This window comes from Rissa tridactyla, chromosome 3, assembly GCF_028500815.1.
Source record: "Rissa tridactyla isolate bRisTri1 chromosome 3, bRisTri1.patW.cur.20221130, whole genome shotgun sequence".
Taxonomy (NCBI): Eukaryota; Metazoa; Chordata; class Aves; order Charadriiformes; family Laridae; genus Rissa; species Rissa tridactyla.
In genome coordinates this window covers 25,405,309-25,424,645 of record NC_071468.1, presented here as the reverse complement: position 1 = coordinate 25,424,645, position 19,337 = coordinate 25,405,309, and the positions used below count along the sequence as shown (strand labels likewise).

The window sequence follows — 19,337 nt, the reverse complement described above, 5'->3', positions numbered from 1 at the left end:
GCATCTCTATCTGTACTGGCAGTATCTTCCTGGAATATCCCAGGATTTCATCTGTCACTTCCATGGCTGCACTGGGTAGATAGATCTTAGTCGTACTATGGTTAACCAGCATTCAGAACTGGGATCACTTCCTTTCTCAGCTTAAAGGCTTGCAAATGCTTAGCAGAGCTTTTTATTGGATCTCGAACTGTGACTTTGCAGTCCTTGAGTTTCATCCTGTATCTATTACTCTGAGCCTTCAGGATCAACTTGTCCTTTCTTATTGATAACCTGACATACTTCACACACACACGCGCGCACACACACACGCGCGCGCACACACACACACACTCTCTCCCCATCACCTGTGATAGCTTCCCATATTGTGGCATCGTCTAAGCAGTTATCACACGTGACTATTCTTTGTTGTGGTCACTAACAGAAATATTTAATAGAGGAATATATTACAGAAATATTGAATGAAATTTAGTTCCAAAATTAATCCCTATGAAGCTGTGCTAATAAGTTCCCTCCAGCCATATATGTTCCATTTCAATTCAAACAATGAATGAATTCATCTAGTTTCTAGCTTGAAAAAGGTCAGGAGAATCGTAGAATGTTTTGGGTTGGAAGAGACCTCGAAGATCACCTAGTCCAACCCCCATGCAATAAGCAGGAACATCTTCAACTAGATCGGGTTGCTCAAAGCCCCAGCCAACCTGAACTTGAATTTCTCCAGGGATGGGGCATCTGCCACCTCTCTGGGCAACCTGTTCCACTGTTTCACCACCCTCATTGTAAAAAATTTCTTCCTTGTATCTACTCTGAATCTACCCTCTTTTAGTTTAAAGGCATTACCTCCTGTCCTATCGCAACAGGCCCTGCTAAAAAGTCTATCCCCATCTTTCTTATAAGTCCCCTTTAAGTACTGGAAGGCTGCTATAAGGTCTCCCCAGAGCCTTCTCCAGGCTGAATAACCTGAACTCTCTCAGTCTGTTGACACAGGAGAGGTGCTTCAGCCCTCTGATCATTTTTGTGGCCCTCCTCTGGACCTGCTCCAACAGGTCCACATCTCTCCTGTGCTGAGGACTCCAGAGCTGGATGCAGTACTCCAGGTGGGATCTCACCAGAGCAGAGTAGAGGGGCAGAATCACCTCCCTTGACCTGCTGGCCACACTTCTTTTGATGCAGCCCAGGATGCAGTTGGCTTTCTGGGCTGCAAGTGCACATTGTCAGCTCATGTCATCCACCAGCACCTCCCTGTCCTTCTCCTCAGGGCCGCTCTCAATCCCTTCGTCCCCCAGCCTGTATTGATACCAGGGGTTGCCCTGACCCAGCTGCAGGACCTTGCACTTGGCCTTGTTGAACCTCATGAGGTTCACATGGGCCTCGAGCTTGTCCAGGTCCCTCTGGATGGCATTCTGTCCCACAGGCATGTCAGCTGCACCATTCAGCTTCGTGTTGTCTGCAAACTTGCTGGGGTATACTCGATCCCACTGTATATGTCATTGAAGATACTAAACAGCCATGGTTGGCCTCTTTCTAAGACAGAGGATGGAGTATGGTAATGTTTAAAATTATATTATTGGGTTGTCTGTTACCAGGCTTTTTAAAATTCTGTCCTGTGTTGTCTGTTGTGCAACTGTGTGCTATTGTGTTTATGCACAAGAAGACAAATTAAGACTCTACGGGGAAGCCTGGGTTTTAATACAGCTCTGTTACATGAAATTTGTATATGTTTAAACTGCTGGTATGAAAAGGTCTTGTTACAGTCTGTCAGAGGGGAAGGAAGTTAAGGGGAACTTGTGTTTCTGAGCGTCTGCTTTGCAGATGCAGCATGCCCTCCTTGAGGCTATGCGTAAGTAACTGTCATCTCAAATGTTCTAGATAAAAAGTACTTATTGTCAAGCATTTCTCTTGAGTGAACTTCATGATTATAATTATGAACTACTCAGATTTTAATAAGTACTCGTAGTGGTAATAGTTGAAATACATGCCTGTGAGTATGACCACAGCTCTGTGTAGGTTTTATTTGGAAGCCCAGTCAGTGATGTCTTTATGTATCTAAATTGCCTTTTAGTATTATTGCTAATCAGTTGTTTAACTAACATGGAGTTAAGAAATAGGCATTGAGAACATAAGCAGCCCTGAATGTACCTAAACATAAGATGTCTTTCCTCTCAATTCTGTCTTAGTTAAGAGATGCCTTATGTGTATTTTATAAATCTGCTGTTGTGACAAAAGTAAAGTATTTTCTGTCCTGGACTTCTGATGAACCCTGAAATACGTGACTTGTGCTCTGCCACCTTCGTGCCCCTCTCTGCTACCTCAGGCCCTCGCTAGCTCTGTCTCCTGTCTGGTTTTCCATCTGTGGGCATCATGGGATCATAGCAAATGGGGACTTGAACTCAATAGAAATAATATACTACAAAATATAAAAGATGCTGAAAATAAATCTGCAAGAGGGTCCTGTTGTTTGAATTTGAATGTCCAGGATATAGAAACCTAATGTTAAGCTGAACTCTTAAGTTTCCATGTATTCATGCAGCTTTTTAATCTGGCTTTTCATTTTTGGACTTTGCATATGAAACTGAATTTGAAGAACACTTAGTTAGCTGACTTTTCCTCATCTGTTTAAGGAATTATGTGATGTCAGAACACTTAATTTTACCCTCAGTGTTGATAAGTGTTTGGTAACTTATTTCTACATAATAAATTGTTAATCTAGTAGGAAATGTGAATGTATGTAATACTTAGAGATTGTTTGTCTAATAGTGATATTTTCAGTAGATTATTTATGAAGCTTTGACTCTTCTGGGAATTAAAGTGTTCTTGATACTTACTGTAATTCTTTCAGTAGATTCCAGTGGAGGCTGTGATTAAGCAGAGATGTGTTAGGCTTCGGTTTCCTTTTGTACGTTTTAAGCATGTGAAGAGTCCCACTGACTTTGTGGTGGTGGCGGGGCTGAGATCTGTGTTATGGTGTGCTTACTAACTTCAGAATTTTCACTGACTTCAAAATTTTCATTTCAATGTTTGTAGTTGGTGTATGAATTTTTCCTGAGGTTTTTGGAGAGCCCGGATTTTCAGCCGAGCATTGCAAAGCGGTATATTGACCAGAAATTTGTACAGCAGGTAAGTAGAGAGTTTTCCCACCCCCGGATTTAAAGATCACCTCTCAAGCTTAACCTATCAGGTGACTGTACAGCTAAGGAGATATGAAAGCTTTCGTGTTGACTGAGGGTTAAATTTTAGTTATTCCAACAGTGGTTTCTGCCAGACACTAAATAAACAGCACATCATACCTCACAGGCTGTATGCAACTAATAACTTCAGAAACACGTTATTTTCAGATATCAACCTTAGTGCTTTGCAATGCAATATATTTGTAACTTGTAAATAGAAGTTGTGGTTTTAGTGATTTGTAGCTTAGTTCCAGTCATATCAACAATATGCTGATTAAATTGTAGTGCTTCTATGTTTGTTTTTTTTCTTCATAGATTTATCATGGGAAAACTTAACAGCAAACTTTTTTCTTGTAAAAAGCTCATGTACTTATTGTACATGAATTTGCATTCCAACATCTGCTAACTTGTAGGTAGTATAGTTCTCTTTACCTATCATGTGTTAACCACAGAAAGACAATCAAGTAAGAAAGTACCTAGAAAAAATCATGCTTCACCATGCAAAATAACTATGAGCAAGAAAGTGAAGTGAGATTTCATTTTAAATATAACTTCTCAAGGAATTAGGCTGTAGAATACCATAGCATTTTTTTGTCCAAGGTTAACTCGGTGGGGACTTTTTCTATCATATCAAAATACTTGTTTGTCAAGAAAATGCTCAGTATCTGCAGAGTGAGTGGTGGCAGGCTGTCACAGTACAGCAATGGAAGCTAAAAACAGAGATGGATGCTTTCCCTCCCCACCTTCAATGACTGCATTTTAATTTCCACTTGTTTGGTTTTACTGTTCTTGTTTTATAGGTGTTTCCTTCTTCTCTGTTTTATTCAATTTTCCTACAAAATTTAGGCCTGAAGCTGCTGCTGGCTGTGGGTATCCAATTTACTAATTGACCCGTGGTTCCTAAGAGCCATGTTGCAGAGTTTCAGTTCCTGACGTTTCACTTGATCTTTCTCTGGAGTACGAGAAAGACAATGCAATGAACAGCTAGCTATATATGGAAAAAAGTGGAGTAGTGACCCTGAGAAATTCCTTCTAAATATAAAAATGAAATGAGCCCGAACAAAGCTCCTGAACAGCTGTTTCCAGTCCCTTATGCTGCTTGGTGTAGACATACCCGACCTTGCAGACCTGCACTGAGCAGGAGACTGTAGCGACTGCTTGAGCTAAGTTATGGACTAGTTTAGCACAGTTAGCGTTTCCGAATATGCTCTCACTTGGGCATGCAGGAAAAAAAATCCCGAAACTAAAATAATGGTTTGCAATGGGATTGGAATTATTTTTGATGTCTTCAAGTGAGTATGGTCTTTTCTGTATCCTTGGAAAATTTTCTATGAGAGAAAAAAAATGTGTGGAAAACCTTGCTAGCTTATTGCAGCATTTAGTCTGTATTAGTAGAGAATCAGTTAATAATTACATATCTTATGCTTATTTTATACACAGTAGCCCCCCCATTTAATCATTAATTGTGAAATTTCTTGTATAGGAACAAAACCAAACATGTTCATCACCCAGAATATGTAAGAGGAAAAAAGGGGTGGGGGTGTGTGAAAGGTGTGGTGGTTTTTTGTTTTGTTTTTTTTTGTTTGGTTGGTTTGTTTTGGTTTTGTTTGTTTGTTTTTTTAAATAAAGGGTGGGGGGCAGGGAATATTGATAGTAGATTTGGACAGAAATGAACCAACTTCTACTTTCAGTGACTTTTTTTTTCCTCTTTGTTTTCTTCCCCCAACGGCTCATTTTTAATGCATTATCATTCTGTTAAATGTATCTCTCCCTCTTCTCCCCCTGAGGAAATATGCATGAGTCTTATCATCCACTTATCCTGCAAAATGATTCTGCAAAGAATTATGCTTTTGCTTAACCTTCAAGACACAAGTAGCTTTCTGAGATGAGTAGTATAGGATTTTAATTAAGAAATTGTAAATAACTGACACAGATTTGATTCATTCTTATTTCTTAAAGACCAAGGATTACTTAAGGTTTGATAATCTCATTCTCACAATTTCATTTTTGTTTTGAAAGTGTAACAGTTGTTGGAATGGCTTTGATGTCTGTTGTATGTAGACCTTTGAAGGGAATGAAGCTACTGGGTTTAATTTAAAAAAAAAAAATCAGCTTTATTAAATCTAATTTTGAAAATATAATATTGGCAACCAAACAAAATTTTTTTGGTTGAACTGATTCTAATTTTTCTAATGTAAACTTGTAAATGAAAGATAAAACTCCAATTGGTTAGTAATGGTTAGTAACATAACAAAATTTAAGTCTTTCAAAAGTAATACATTTCAATTTAATTTTTAAAGTTGTTGGAGCTCTTTGATAGTGAAGACCCACGAGAACGTGATTTCCTAAAGACAGTTCTTCATCGAATTTATGGAAAATTCCTCGGTTTAAGAGCATTCATCAGGAAACAGATTAACAACATTTTCCTCAGGTATGCTGTGTATATATATGTGTATGTGTGATTAAGTTGAGGAATGTTTTATCTTGCATTCATGGTCTGGGTCTGCAGTGATCTGTTCTTGAAATAAAAGACCTGGGTTTGGTCTGTGATCTGGCTTTCAAATATTTGAAGCTTATTAGAGCTTATTTCTTTGGAATCTCTGATCCTTTTTCGATTTTTGATGGTTGTCTTTTTTGTAACAGGTTTATATATGAAACAGAGCACTTCAATGGTGTTGCCGAACTTCTTGAGATATTAGGAAGGTAAGTTTGATCTGACAGAAAAAATATAAAACGTTATTGTGGGTGTTTGCTTCCGTTTTCTTCCTCTGGGAATGGAGGGAGGGGAGAGAATTATTACAGTAACGAGTGATGAAGTGCAGTCACTGATATAATCTAATACTGTCTGGGTTACCATGTGAATATCAAATTAGGATATACAGTATAAATTATTCCTCTTCAGTGCAAATTTTAAAAGATGACTGGCAAAATATTTCTCAAGGGTCCTTGTTTGTTAGGAATATCTACTCTTGCTTAGCTTACATTTGAGAGATGACTTGTTCTTTGATTCAGAAAATGAACGTTAACTTTTCCCCTCATGCTGAATGAAATGCTTTAATCTTCACCAGGCTGGTTCTCTTTAAATTCTATTCAGTAAAGCCTTGTAAGTGCTCGGATTTTTTAGTTGTCTTTTTTGTCATTATTTCACTAATTTAATTTTTAACTTTGAAGTTTTTTTGTAGTAGTATTTTACTGTTTTTTCCAAAGCTGTCACGTATATTTCACAGTAGACAATGTTATAAATATTACTGGTCTAACTGAAAATCTAAACATTGTGAAACTATTGTGGAACAAATTTTCATGAAAATTGAGTGAAAATTATACCATTATTTTCACAGATTTATCTAAAATGTAGGGGAGAGGGGGGTGAATCCCACCCTCTGCCTGAAGGACTTCTGTCTGTTCTATGACTTATCAACTCATTACTGAATCAATGAGACAACTTTTTAACTTTGTTTTTGGAGGGAAAGGTTGTTCAACAATCTCAAAACAAATGTTCAAACTGCACTGTTAAAATAGTTCAAAATTTTATGCCATCTCTTTTTATTTTTTTTTCCTCTGCAAGTTGCTATTGATTGTGGGTGTGAAATGGATCAGCCTCCTGATGCATCTGTCTGAGCTTCACAATCAGACAGCAAGACTTACTGTAGATGATTTTATTTAATGGCTGTCACAATAAAAATAATCCAGCTTGTCTAATTTTTTGACTTCTGCTGCAGTTCTCTGATATTCCTGCTAAGAGTCTAAATTTTCACAATACCAACACTGTGATGGTTGTGTGTCTGTAGAGCTATTTTATGGCTTCAAAATAATCAGGTTGAGAAATTGAATCAGGAATGAAGTAGCTTTCGAATTTACAAAACTTACTGACTTGCTAGGAAAAAATTATTTTTTTAATAAAAATAAATCCTGCTTATTCATATTTTCAGTATTATCAATGGTTTTGCACTGCCACTGAAAGCAGAACACAAACAGTTCCTTATGAAAGTTCTGATTCCCATGCATACTGCAAAGGGATTAGCTTTGTTTCATGCACAGGTAAGCTTTTGCCTATTTTTAAGAGCGGTGGGGTTTTTTGTATTTGTGTTTGAAACTATTGAAATTTACAGCACTATGTGTTACAGTATCAATATTCCAAAATGTTTGCAAATTCAAAAAGATCTGTTAAGATCTCTTATGTCTAAATGTTAATTTTGAGATAAATATTTAGCATATATTAAAAGTGAAAGAATATAACAGCGAGTCAAAGTCATGTCAGTTGAAGTGGGAAGCTTTTTTGCTTGCTAGTCTTGTCACACTTTAAGCTTCATTTAATCCCAGGACCTTGTTCTGTTATCACTTCCTTTATGTAACCTAAATGCTGCGTATAAAGGGACCTTGAGTATGGCCAGGTACTTATTTCAGAAGTGCTTTTTTTTTTTTTTTTTTTTTTAAATTTCAAAAACCATTGCAGTGATGGGGAGGGGAAGAGAGTGTTGGATATAAATGGCAGAAATGCATAGTAGCTCTCTGGATCAGCTAGAAATTATGTAGATCCATGACACGCTGTCAGAACGCTTTAGTTCTTCATTTGACTTCCATTCTTATACTTTGCACAGACGTTCAGCATTTTATTTGAGGAATAATGCATATCCTTTCCAGACATATAGCACTTGAGTATTGAATACATTTGATGCAAACTCGCAAGTAATTCTGCTGTTCCTAATTAAAACCTTGCTTTGTTAACTTAGCTCACTAATACAGCTCCTTACAGACTAAAGATACAAGGAAATGAGTTTCTAATTAAAGTGAAATCATTATGACTATACAGCCTACAAACAGGATCAAGTCAAGAGCTTAGTTAATTCCTAATTTTCATATAAAGTTTTAATTTCATTGAATCACTTGTCTTTTTGGTTTATTGTTATGCAGTAGGCTGCTTATGGAATTGAGTCAGTGATACGAAAGGGACCAGTCACGTGGCAAAGGTGTAGTGGCTCAGAAGAGCAAGCTGTCCTTTTTTCTATATTTTTTTAATCTGGTTCATCGATATGTGGAAGGGTCCTATTAATTCAGCTGTACCACGTTGCTGAAAGTAGCATTTGGTTTGGTGACCAGGCTACTCATCTATCCCTCTATAAACCACTAGTGCCATGTGCACTTTCAGCCTTGTTCTGGTTTCATATTATCCTGAAGTGTAAACCTGCATTAAGTCTGCTTTGCGGTCAGGAGTGGCCTTCTTGCGTTGTTGCTGCAGTACAAGTTTAGCTTACCCTTAAAGCCTTAAAACTGAATTAAGTTTGAGTCTTTGTGTCTCAAATAATAAAGCATTACTATACAATATATATAATGGGATTGTATGAGATTAATGTGTGACATTCATTATTTTTTTGAATCTACGCATATGCATCCTTAGCCTAAGGGTAAAAGAAATACAATTACAGCATTGTAATTATCTGCTTTGGGATAACAGATTCAAAAAAAAAAAAAAAAAGGTAATGCTTGAATTCAAGCATTCTAACAGTATTGAAATGTACGTGCTCTACATGTAAGTAATTTTTGTCTTTCCTGTATATTCCTGTGAGATGAAAAATACTGTGACTTCTTAAAATCAGTCTTAATGGAATCCATGATTGCAACTACGTTAGTCATGGAATCATAGGTTATTGTATGGTTTCTGTACTGGGCAGAGGTATGCTAGTTTAGTTTCTTAACTGTATGCTAAGTAACTAAACAATAAGTCAGTATATAACACATAATATCACAGTCTGGCCTGTGAAAACCCCTGGACAGAAATCACTGGAGGCTGGGAGAGCACGTGGGTGACTCCATCACCTTGTGCTTCCCCCACTTCATGCACTCTTCCACGGGCATTTGTTGTTGGGCTCCGCTGGGGGCAGGATACGCAGCTGGACAGATGCTGCCTGGTCTCTTGTGGCCACGAAATGTGTTAAAATTATTTCACCTGTAATCTTAGCGCTGAATGTTGTATGCTGTGGATGTCTAGTACTTGAGCAATGTGTGCTCAGTCAGTCCTGTTTTAAAACTTCTGGGTTTTTTGACTGAAAGTAACACCTTTTTTACCCCAATGCAGATGTTTGAAAATTATATCTTTGTAATGTTAATACAGGAATGGATGTTGAGGAAAAATATGTTTGGATGTTGGATCAGAGTTAGGGAAATATCTGTCAAGCTTAAAAGTAATTTTCTTCTAGGATGAAAAAAAAAAAAGAAGGTTTTTGGTATGCAGGAAGTTTTTGTAAGATAGAGCAGGCCTGTATATCTTGCCGCTTTAATTGCTGTTGTGTTTAGTTTGGAAGAATTTAAAAAGGCTGTGTAGGGGTGTTGTGGGTTGGGTCGTCGTTCATCTGTCCATGTCCATCCCCTCCTTCCTCCCCGATCTGAAGTGCTTCCATTATAAGTTGTGATATTTAGTTATGCTGCGATGTCTAAACAATGTCTGTTTAACCTAAATAATCATATGACTTACATTCTAGCTGGCCTATTGTGTTGTACAGTTCCTGGAAAAGGATACAACTTTAACAGAGCCTGTAAGTGTTTTTCAGTTGAATGTTTTTCTGTTTTTAATTTCAACTAAATATCTCAGTGTAACTTGCTACAATTGTATAGAAGTGCTATCTGTGCTATTTTGATTAATGATCCATAGGCATTTTTTTAAATAATCTTAAAATCTAGGACAGTTAAGAAAATTCTGGATTTGAAAATACAGTTATCTCCAACCTGTGACCAATATAGAGCACAAATTTAAATAAAAGTTTGAACCACTGGTACCACGTAAACAACCTCATATGAGAAAGCATCTAACAACTGTATTCCTTCCTGATAAGAACTAAAACTTCAGTATTTTTGGTGCTGATGGCTTGTGCCTAGACACTGCATAAAGCTGAAATATTTCAGGGAATAAACATTCCCAAAATAAAAGTTGGAAAGAATAACACCACTTCATTTAGACAGCAAGAACTCTGAAATTCCAAATGCGATGTTTCTGTTCTGTCTCTTCAGTTACTGGGGTGGCTCTTGGCCATTATAATACAGGTGCTTCAGGCATCAGTGGCTTTTGCCAGACTGAATCTCCCGTGATACATATTGACAGCTCAGCTAAAAAGGGGTTTGCGGTGGTTCATGCGAGGGCTCTGGCAGTGCCTGTAAAGAAGAACGTGGGCTCAGGGCAGTGCAGCAGCTCACGGGGCCACAGGCTGATGTCAGACCAGCTAGAACAGAAACTGGGTTTAGGTGGACAATCAGAAATCTTTCTGTTAAGGTTATGTTGGTATTTAAATACCCCTTCTTGTGACGGAAAAATGACGAGCTTATGCAAAATGTAAATTTTTCTACAAAGAAAAAAGATAAGCAGCTTTGTGGAAACAACGTAGATCTTCACCAGTCTTTCAGTGGAAGCTTGCTTTCTGCACAGCCACTTGGGTATTGGTGTTCCTTATCGGAAAACAAGTTATTCTGTAGGTGGTGGAAGGTGGTTCACTTGACTGTCTATACATTTGCTTTGACTGCTTGAAGCTTCCTCTTTCCCCCATACTGCAGTGGTGCCAGATACACTGGTCAATAAACTTATTTTGTTGGGTGAGGAGAAAGGAATTGCATAAGCCTTGTTCCTTGAGCCAGGCGATAAAACAACCCAGGCATTTTCACAGTTAAAGTTGACATGTGAGCAGAAAATGTGTAGTATTACATAAAAACCTGCAAGATTGAATGAAGTGACAACGTGACAGAGTCAGAACTTCCTGGTGTGAATTTACAGAACTGTGATGCAGGATCCAAGCCCAAACTTAGAAGTGAAGGCGGCAGGGCTTTTGAAGTAGGAGTGCCACAGGGCAATTCTAAGACTTCACCTGGGCTATAGTATATGCAATTCTGGTTGCCTCTTAATCAGAAAAGCTGAATTCAGAATGGAGAAGATACAAGAGCTCTCTGCAGAGTCACTGCCTGTGCTTGCTTTGGTCCTTACTCTGACCGTGTAGTGAAATGGGCTTTATAAAGTTAGTAAGATGATAGGAAGTGAAGCTTTCAGAAACTTTCTGAAATGCTCGAAAAGTAAACATTAAAATTTGGGGCAACTGATGAGATAGCATTTGGAATTTTTTTTGGCTTTAGGTCAAGTAATATTTTAAGAACTCCATCAGAAGGCTGTCTTCACAAGTACCTTACTGTTATTTTTCTGGCAGGAATTGTCACTCAGGGTCAATTTAGAGGACGTTTAATCCGAGCTCTTGTAACTATGGTAGCCTGCCTTAGGTCAGTCCTGATGTTTGCAGAGCTGACAAGAAGAGTTTGTTACCTAACCCTGCTAAGTGCAATAGCCTTTACATTGAAGAAGGCGGGCTAAACATGCAGTCCTTGTACGGAAGATATGTTTTCTAGCAGGTACCTACTGTTCTAAGTCAACTTTGTGGGAATTTTGTAGCTCGGGAAGAATTATTGATATTAAGAGTTTTGTGTAGTAAGAGCAGCAGGATTTCAAATCTGAATTCATGTAGAATATTTCTTTGAATAAAATCTTTGAACATAAATGTGCATTTATCATCTTTTTAAGAGGAAAGCATAGTTCAAGATGGAAACTGATTCTCTGAGGAGCAAGGAACAGGTGTCTTGGTGAGGTCTGCACTGTTGTATTCAGAATATGCCATCTTTATCAGTTGAGAATATGAGTCTGTGTAGCGAAGTATATTCAACACTCTTACAATAACAAGTGCTGGAAACTGGACTCTTCCAGCTAACTCAATTTTATGCTTTCAAGACCAGTAAATTCATGCTCCAGTTAGGGGAGTATGGTAGGTTCTCACAGCTTTTCTTTGGCAAATGTGCTCGTCTGAAGTTTTTTTGGCTTCCTTGCTTTGTTGTGGGGCAAGGGAAGGTGTCGGCAGAATGAGCGATTATACCTGTAAATGTTCGGGTTTGTTCTCAAAAGATACAAAACCTCAATAGTGCATAACGGAGTCATTCAGCTACAAGCTAATTAACAGAAAATGGCCCTAAATTTAAAATGTATTTACATAGACTGCTTTAAATTGTGACTCTAGAGAAACAAATGTAATTAATTCACACAAGTGTGACCCCCCAAGGGTGGAGAGGTGGGTGAGCGAAGGACTTGCTTCATCAGGTAACAGCAGTGAACTGGGGGTGGGGGGCTCACAATCTCTGTGCCCCATCACTGAGCTGTGTCTGCCCCAGCTCTCCTCCTGCCCTGCCTGTGGCCAGGAGGGAGGGAGCTCTGCCACTGTGGGCCAGGCTGCAAAATTGCCACCTGCGTGGGCTGACCCAGGCCTCCTGCTCCTTCATCGGGTGCCAGGTGAGGGTGTTTCAGTTGTCTGTAGCTTTCAGCCAGCCGAGTAGAACTTGTAGGGTCGAGGATCTGTAAGGGATCTGTTCTTCCCACATAATTTGCTTTCTTCTTGTGGATTTGAGCATAGGACTTTACCAGCTGCCTGAGGTTTCTGCATTTGCTTGGTGTCACTTGAAGTGACATTCAGTTTTGTAGTAGCAGGATATGCGTGTATCCTAGGATAAAGACTTGTGGGCACTTAAAATCATATTAACTTTTTCTCTGGAAAGTCACTTTTGATAGTTCACATAGTTATGAATAAAACAGCCCGCTGGGAAGCTGGGGGAAAAAAAATCAACATGACAAAATCAAATATGGAAGGTATTCAAATAGTTGAGTAAGTTTTACACTTGTATATGATCAAATAGGTGCTGTTGTACCATAAAAAATAGAGGTCCTTCCCTCAGAGTTGAAGTTTATAAGGCTCTGAGAATGTTTCTGCTTGGGAAACATACAGTTACAGTGCTGCTGTTTGTTTTTTTTTTTTTTTTTTAAAGCCAGCATTAATTTTGTAAATGAGATGCCATGTCAGATGTTTGTTGCTAGGATCCAGGCCTCCAGCCTCTGTTTGTCCTGTCCTGTCCCCCCCTCCCCTGCCTCTTGGGGGCTGTACTTTCCAATTAAGTTTCCAGAAGGTTTTTTCCAGTCTTGTGTAAGAGAGTTTCCAGTGTAGATAGTGGAATATATTTTCTCTGTAAGTTCACATCTGTGGGGTTTTGTGGTATTTTTTGTTGTTGTTGTGTTGTGTGGTTGGTTTTTTTTTTTTTTCAGTTGCCAGTCTTTAACATTTCAAATGCTAGAAGAAAAAAAGGAAGTGTCAGAGGCCATGACTCTTCTCTCTAGCGCTGTTTGTGCAGTCAGAGCATACTGCTTGCTCTCGGGCTTCAAACCTTCCTACCAAGACAGGTGCTCCCCAAAGCGTGGATGAGTTAGAAGAGAGAAAATATTCTGGGAAATCTAGCTACAGGGGGGCTAACTCCATTTTGGGATACTTTGGGTGTTATCAGCGTCCTATCAATTAGTGTATGTACTGGGATGGAAGCAGTGTGTGAACAGATAATCAACGACTTGTGAGGTGATAAGGGTCTAAATTATTTTGATAACCTAAAGAAGAGAAATGTTTAAATGAGACGAGGCAGCATTTATTTTCAGTGGAACTACATTTAGCTGTATTCAGTTTTCATTGAACCGCTCGCTAAGGAAAAGCCAACTAGTACTTCTTTTTTTTTTAATCTTATCAAATATGTAATAAAACTTGTTCTGTTTTAACTTGTTTGTATTTTTAATATAGGTAATCAGAGGACTGCTCAAATTTTGGCCAAAAACTTGCAGTCAGAAAGAGGTTGGTTTTGTCTCTTCCTTCTTGTGTCTGCTGTGATGTAAAATGTAGCGTGTCAGGTTGATACACCTCAATCTTGCAGAAATTTAGCAATCGAGATACGGAGTAAGCGTCTAGTAAAGCATACATATGTTCTTTTTCTGTAATAAAAAAATAACTGTAAATGGTCTTGGGTAATTAGTTTTTTTCCCCCCGTTTCTATGCAGTGAAAATGAGTATAAAAATCAGGAGCTTGATTAATGCCACCACATCCCACCTCCCAATAGCTCTTTAAAAGTGGAGTCCCTTAACGCTGTTGTCCCAGTGTTGGGAGCAGTGTTAAATTTTCCTGTGCCACCTGCCTGGTGTTCTGCCGGTTGTAATCTAAACCGGGAATTAACTATTTATCACTTCAAAAGCTACTTTGGAGATCTCAGATAACGGTAACCTCTGCAGCCATTCTTGAAGAAATAAAATGTTTTAGTGTGGTTTTTTTAACTGTAAAAAACATATTCTGCTGAAGCAGTTCTGTGAAGTGTTTAGAGCAATTACACACAAGAAGGAATCCAAGATGAGAGCTGTAACCTGGCAGCTGGAACTGATGGATGTCTAATGCATTGTAATTACATACCCTGTTCCTTGCAGGATTCATGACTAATGTATAAGCTGTATTTTGTTTGTTTCTCTTTACAATGGCAATCTAAAACATTCTCACACTTTTTGATATATTTCTTTTATACAAACAGGTAATGTTTTTAGGTGAAATTGAAGAAATCTTAGATGTAATAGAACCGACACAATTCAAAAAAATAGAAGAGCCTTTATTTAAGCAAATATCCAAATCTGTCTCAAGTTCACATTTTCAGGTAAAAAAAAAAAAAAGACAAACATTAAAAAAAAAAAACCTCAAACTTGTAGTAATGTATTTTGTGGTTGTTGACCCCTAAACTTTGTGTTTCAGGTTGCAGAAAGAGCTTTGTACTTCTGGAATAATGAATATATTCTTAGCCTGATTGAGGAGAACATTGATAAAATTCTACCAATTATGTTTGGCAGTTTATACAAGATCTCCAAAGAACACTGGAATCCGTATGTAACGTTTAACTTTATCTATAGTACCAGAAATAAATTGTCCTCTGCTTCAGGTTTGCATCGTAAGCTTCTAAATGTGACTTCATTTTTACTTAAATGAGATTATGGGTGCTAAAATGGAGGTAATTTTCAGCTGTTTCACTGTTGTGCATTGCTATTATGGACAGCTGGGATTTACTGAAAAAGCATGAGGAAACTGGATGATGGTCTTCATATTATAAACCCATTTGATCTTATGCATTAATTAAAAATGCAAATGAACAATTTCCAAGGGATTCTTCGGCTATAATTATGCTTTGCTGTCTTATGACTTGAGATGAACAGAATTCTGTGAATGTCTTCATGAGTAGTTATTGCTGCCCGGTGAGATAAGAAGGGGAAGAGATGCTAGAGAAGAGCAATACCTACCACTATAAAGGATGGTAGGGATGAGAAATTGGTGACTACTTCATTTTGTATTTAATGCCGGGAGTTAAACGTTAGTATTTTTATCTCACGTTTGAAAGAAGCAGTAATTACAGTGAAATACTAAAAAGCAAAGTTTGCTTGTGTCCAGCACCCGAATTGAGTTGCAAGTCAGTTTGCAGAATGGAAAGCTCGTACAGGCAAAGGCCAGGGTAGGCAGGAGCCTTCCACAGCTTTGAAGTAAATCAGATGCCCTGTTTTAAGCCCTTTGGGGCTCTGAAATTATTCTGAATTTATCCAGATGGGGTGTCTAGTTGCACATATATCAGCGGAGACCGCATATAAATTATGGAGAACTGGTTCTTGAAGCATTAGTAGTACTTGGGAGCTCAACAAATGTGAAGGCTGTTCCTCTTTCTCTAGCTGCGGACAGAAGTTGCTTTTTCTGAAGTGAAAGACTCAAGATAACTGGATACCTTGAGGACCAGGAAGTTTGGGGAAGAAAGTCTTGATTTTAACCTGGTTTTGGAGGGCAGAGAACCGTGCCTGTATCCATCTAGCTGTCTGACATGGGCTTAACTACTCACTCAAAATCAAGCTTTTCCTCTCAGAAAACCAAAACCCTGAATAAGCTTTTGTCTCCAAACCATGTGAAACCCAGCGTTTGGAAAAAAATATAAAAAAATGTGTAGACAGGCCCAGTGTACTGTGTTTTGAGTGAGCATAGGGCCTCCGATGCAATCTTGGGGCATTTCCTCGTGCCACCACGGCCAGAGTGTACTGAAAAGACAAACCTGGTCCTTTCGTTACTTCCTTAGATGCTGCTTTCACTCACTTGTCAAGGTGACAAGGCTGCACGGCACCCCTGCTCTGCCACCTCCCAACCGATACTGCTGGGTGAAGGTGAACTGTGGGCAAGGGGAAAGATGGGGAAGCCGGCTTGCCGACTTTCCTTATTAGTGATAAGCTTAATGATGAGCACCTTTTCAGTGTTTAATTTTTTTACTATTTTTGCTTTTTTTGTATAAGTAAGAGCGAGCTTAAAGGAGATAAACAATATAATATTTAAGATAACTTATTGAAATATGAATACCTTCACAAAAAGAAGAGTACTACCTAACACGGAAATACAGCCAGCCATGTAAGACGCAGCCAGTGCTGCTCCAGCTGTTCAGTTTCTTACAGGTACCAAGGTACCACAAACCACAATCTGATGTTCTCAGCTCAGCTCTTTAATGGGGCCTGTGCAGCAAAACTGTCAGCTGCCTGGAAATGCTTCTGGTAGAACTTCTAGTATTAAACCATGTGCCTGTGGTTCCTCTGCCCTGTTCTTTTGCCCAGTCTCCAAGCTATTAGCCGGAAGCTTTTTTTTTCTAGACTCATATTTCATTCCTCAAGTATTACAAAATTGTTATTAAAACTCAGTTAAATAAATGTTAACATAATTGAATGGCTTTATAGTACAGCCACAGTACTAATAATTATATCCTGTGCAATTACAAGAGTCAGGAATTTAAGGTCTTTTCAAAAGCCTTTTCAAGAAACGTTTAAATATGCAGTTTAATTTACAGAGGAAATTATAGTAAAGGATTTTGTTTCAGAAACTCACTGACCTTAAAGAAGCTGAGTCCAAAAAAGAAACTGAATGCTTGTTTACTGAAATTAATTTTGTGTTGAGTAATTCTAATGGTTGTGTTTCTTCTGTTCTAGAACTATCGTGGCACTAGTATATAATGTGCTGAAAACCCTGATGGAAATGAATGGCAAGCTTTTTGATGAACTTACAAGCTCATATAAAGCAGAAAGACAAAGGTACTGATTTTTTTTTTCTTCCAGATGTGTCTGTTGATTAATACATACCTAAAATGTACCAGCTGAAAAGAAACAAAACTTAAGTCATGGCTGTGGGGTGCTGTAGCGGAGTTGCTCTGCAGTGGAACCGCTCAGCAGATGTTTGCTGCTGGGTGTCACCTAAGTAAGAAGCACCCTTGCAGGGGGATGTCCGCGCTGTTGTGGGAGCTGAAGCCCGGGGAGGCGTCAGGAATGCGCCCACTCCCTGTCCCACCTGGGCAGGGAACGCTCACTCCTGTGTGGTAAAACTGGGATCAGCCGCGAGGGGCTGCCAGGAGCCAGCTCTGCGGCTTCGGGGCTGTTTTCTGAAGAAAGCTGAGCTGGAGAATGCCTCATCGCTCAGCTAAAACCTCTCTCTTATCCCGCCAACCTCCTAAGCAGTGCTGTCAGAGTAAGGGAGGCAGGGTCGGAGTTATCCGGGGCCAGCTGGGACCACGGGCTAAGTCTCCTTTCAAGAGTTGTGCTTTTCTGCCCCAGAGACGCTTAATTTGTTTGCACGTGATAAAGAACCTGCTTAGAACTGCACTCGTCTGTGCAAAGCCGCACTACGGCATTGTCTGACTCCGCTGGAGCAAAGTTACAGTTTTACCACTAACCAGTACCAATTTGTACACGCAGTTTTTAATAGAGGAAACTGTAATTGCCTCTAAAAATAGCTTTGAATAAAAACTCAGAAGAGGAAATGCTAGATGTAAATCACAGTAGTTAAGTAACTGCACCTCCATGTTGCACTTAAAACACATCCAAAACTGATACTTCACTCTTTTCTACAGAGAGAAAAAGAAAGAATTGGAACGTGAAGAGTTGTGGAGAAAGCTAGAGGAGCTAAAGCTTAAGAAGGCTATGGCAGAAAAGCAGAACAGCACTCACAACGTGCTAAATGCACACAATACAAGTGCCAAATAAAAGAAATGACCACCTCTACTCGGCAGACATACTTTTTTGTACCCTTTTGAAATATATAAGGATTTGCAAAAGAAACCTCATCAGTATAATAGAAACAGCCAATTTTTTCTCTGGCAAATGTAAAGATTTGAATTTAAATACAGCAGTTAAGTGATGTCGTTACCACAGCATATTGTAAATTTGTCTAATTATTGATATACTGTCACTTCCAATGTTTCATAGAACTGAATTATCATCCTTAATGAGTGAAATAATTACGGGAGTGGTGAGAATTATGACTTGAATTTTTGATTGTGTTGCACATAGGTGGTATAGTTTGCTATGTACATTTTTTTTCTTGTTTTATATGTGCTTTTCACATCGCTGCATACTTTGGTTAAGGTGATAGAAAAGGCTTCTAGTTGTGCTGTATTTTCTCAAATAAAACCAAGGTACATTACCATAACTTGAGATATTCAGTATGTACCCCTCACAGCATTGAAAGGAACTCAGATGTGGTGCTGTCCTTCAATTCCTGATTGGATTCAGATGTCGTTAGAAGGAGGCGCGGTAGGGAGAGGAAGTCAGCTCGAAGGGGCTGGGGTGGTCTGTGCGTCTGACCTACTGCTTGCTGAGTGCTTCTGCCCCAGGCTCGCTGCCTCTTGGTCCTGGGCTGAGTAGACATTTCCTCCTGCTACAGCTGAGGATGGAGCTTCCTCCAGAGAGCCCATCAATGATGCTCCTCATCAGCCCCAGGACTCCCTGCAGAGTAGTTGCAGGTCTCCTGGAGACCGTGTTGGGTGGTTCTGCATTAGTTTTAGCATCTCATGGACTGAAGAATGAGACCAAAATTGGGATTACTTTTTGTTGTTGTTGTTAGTAAGGAGGGAAGGATGTCAGTAAATAGTTCCTTGTTTTATTTAAAGAAAATGCAGTCTGTTTCTTAAAGGTGGAAAGCTGACAATAGAAGTCTTGTCTGTTTACTTGATCAAGTATTTTTCACATCTTTTATCAGAGTACCATTCCAATCTCTTAAACTGCAGTTGTGTGGAAAACTTTTGTAATGAAAGATCTTTGGGGAATTGAGCAGCATTCAATAAAGTCTTTATGTTTGTATTTAGTGCTGTATATCACATTTTTGTGTTTATAAAGACCAGGAGAATTAGAGTGGTTTTTATGAACAACCTTTTAACTGCACACCTCTGAAGAGCCTGTGGCTTTTCACTGAGTGGCAAAAGTGTTGGAGGCAGAGGCCCAATGCTGGGGTTTCATTTTTGTGGGTAGG

The 19,337-nt window shown here is 38.9% G+C and overlaps 1 protein-coding gene across 5 annotated transcripts in view; it reads left to right on the top strand.

Annotated features, from left to right (window-relative positions):
• The window catches only part of PPP2R5A (protein phosphatase 2 regulatory subunit B'alpha), a 47,868-nt gene extending 28,700 nt beyond the window's left edge, over window positions 1-19,168 (top strand). Inside the window, exons 4-14 of one of the 5 annotated variants that reach the window (XR_008465525.1) lie at window positions 3,022-3,114; window positions 5,465-5,595; window positions 5,808-5,867; window positions 7,094-7,202; window positions 9,641-9,694; window positions 13,793-13,843; window positions 14,566-14,685; window positions 14,781-14,908; window positions 16,135-16,219; window positions 17,027-17,128; window positions 17,941-18,091. Coding sequence is in view for 4 of the 5 variants with exons in the window: in XM_054195810.1 (XP_054051785.1) it covers window positions 3,022-3,114; window positions 5,465-5,595; window positions 5,808-5,867; window positions 7,094-7,202; window positions 9,641-9,694; window positions 13,793-13,843; window positions 14,566-14,685; window positions 14,781-14,908; window positions 17,027-17,128; window positions 17,941-18,073 (981 nt within the window). In the remaining variant the exon portion in view is untranslated. Of the gene's footprint in view, window positions 1-3,021; window positions 3,115-5,464; window positions 5,596-5,807; window positions 5,868-7,093; window positions 7,203-9,640; window positions 9,695-13,792; window positions 13,844-14,565; window positions 14,686-14,780; window positions 14,909-16,134; window positions 16,220-17,026; window positions 17,129-17,940 lie in introns of all 5 variants that reach the window. The other 4 variants (XM_054195810.1, XM_054195811.1, XM_054195813.1 and 1 more) reach the window with 4 other exon arrangements.
• The last annotated feature ends 169 nt before the right edge of the window (window positions 19,169-19,337 follow it).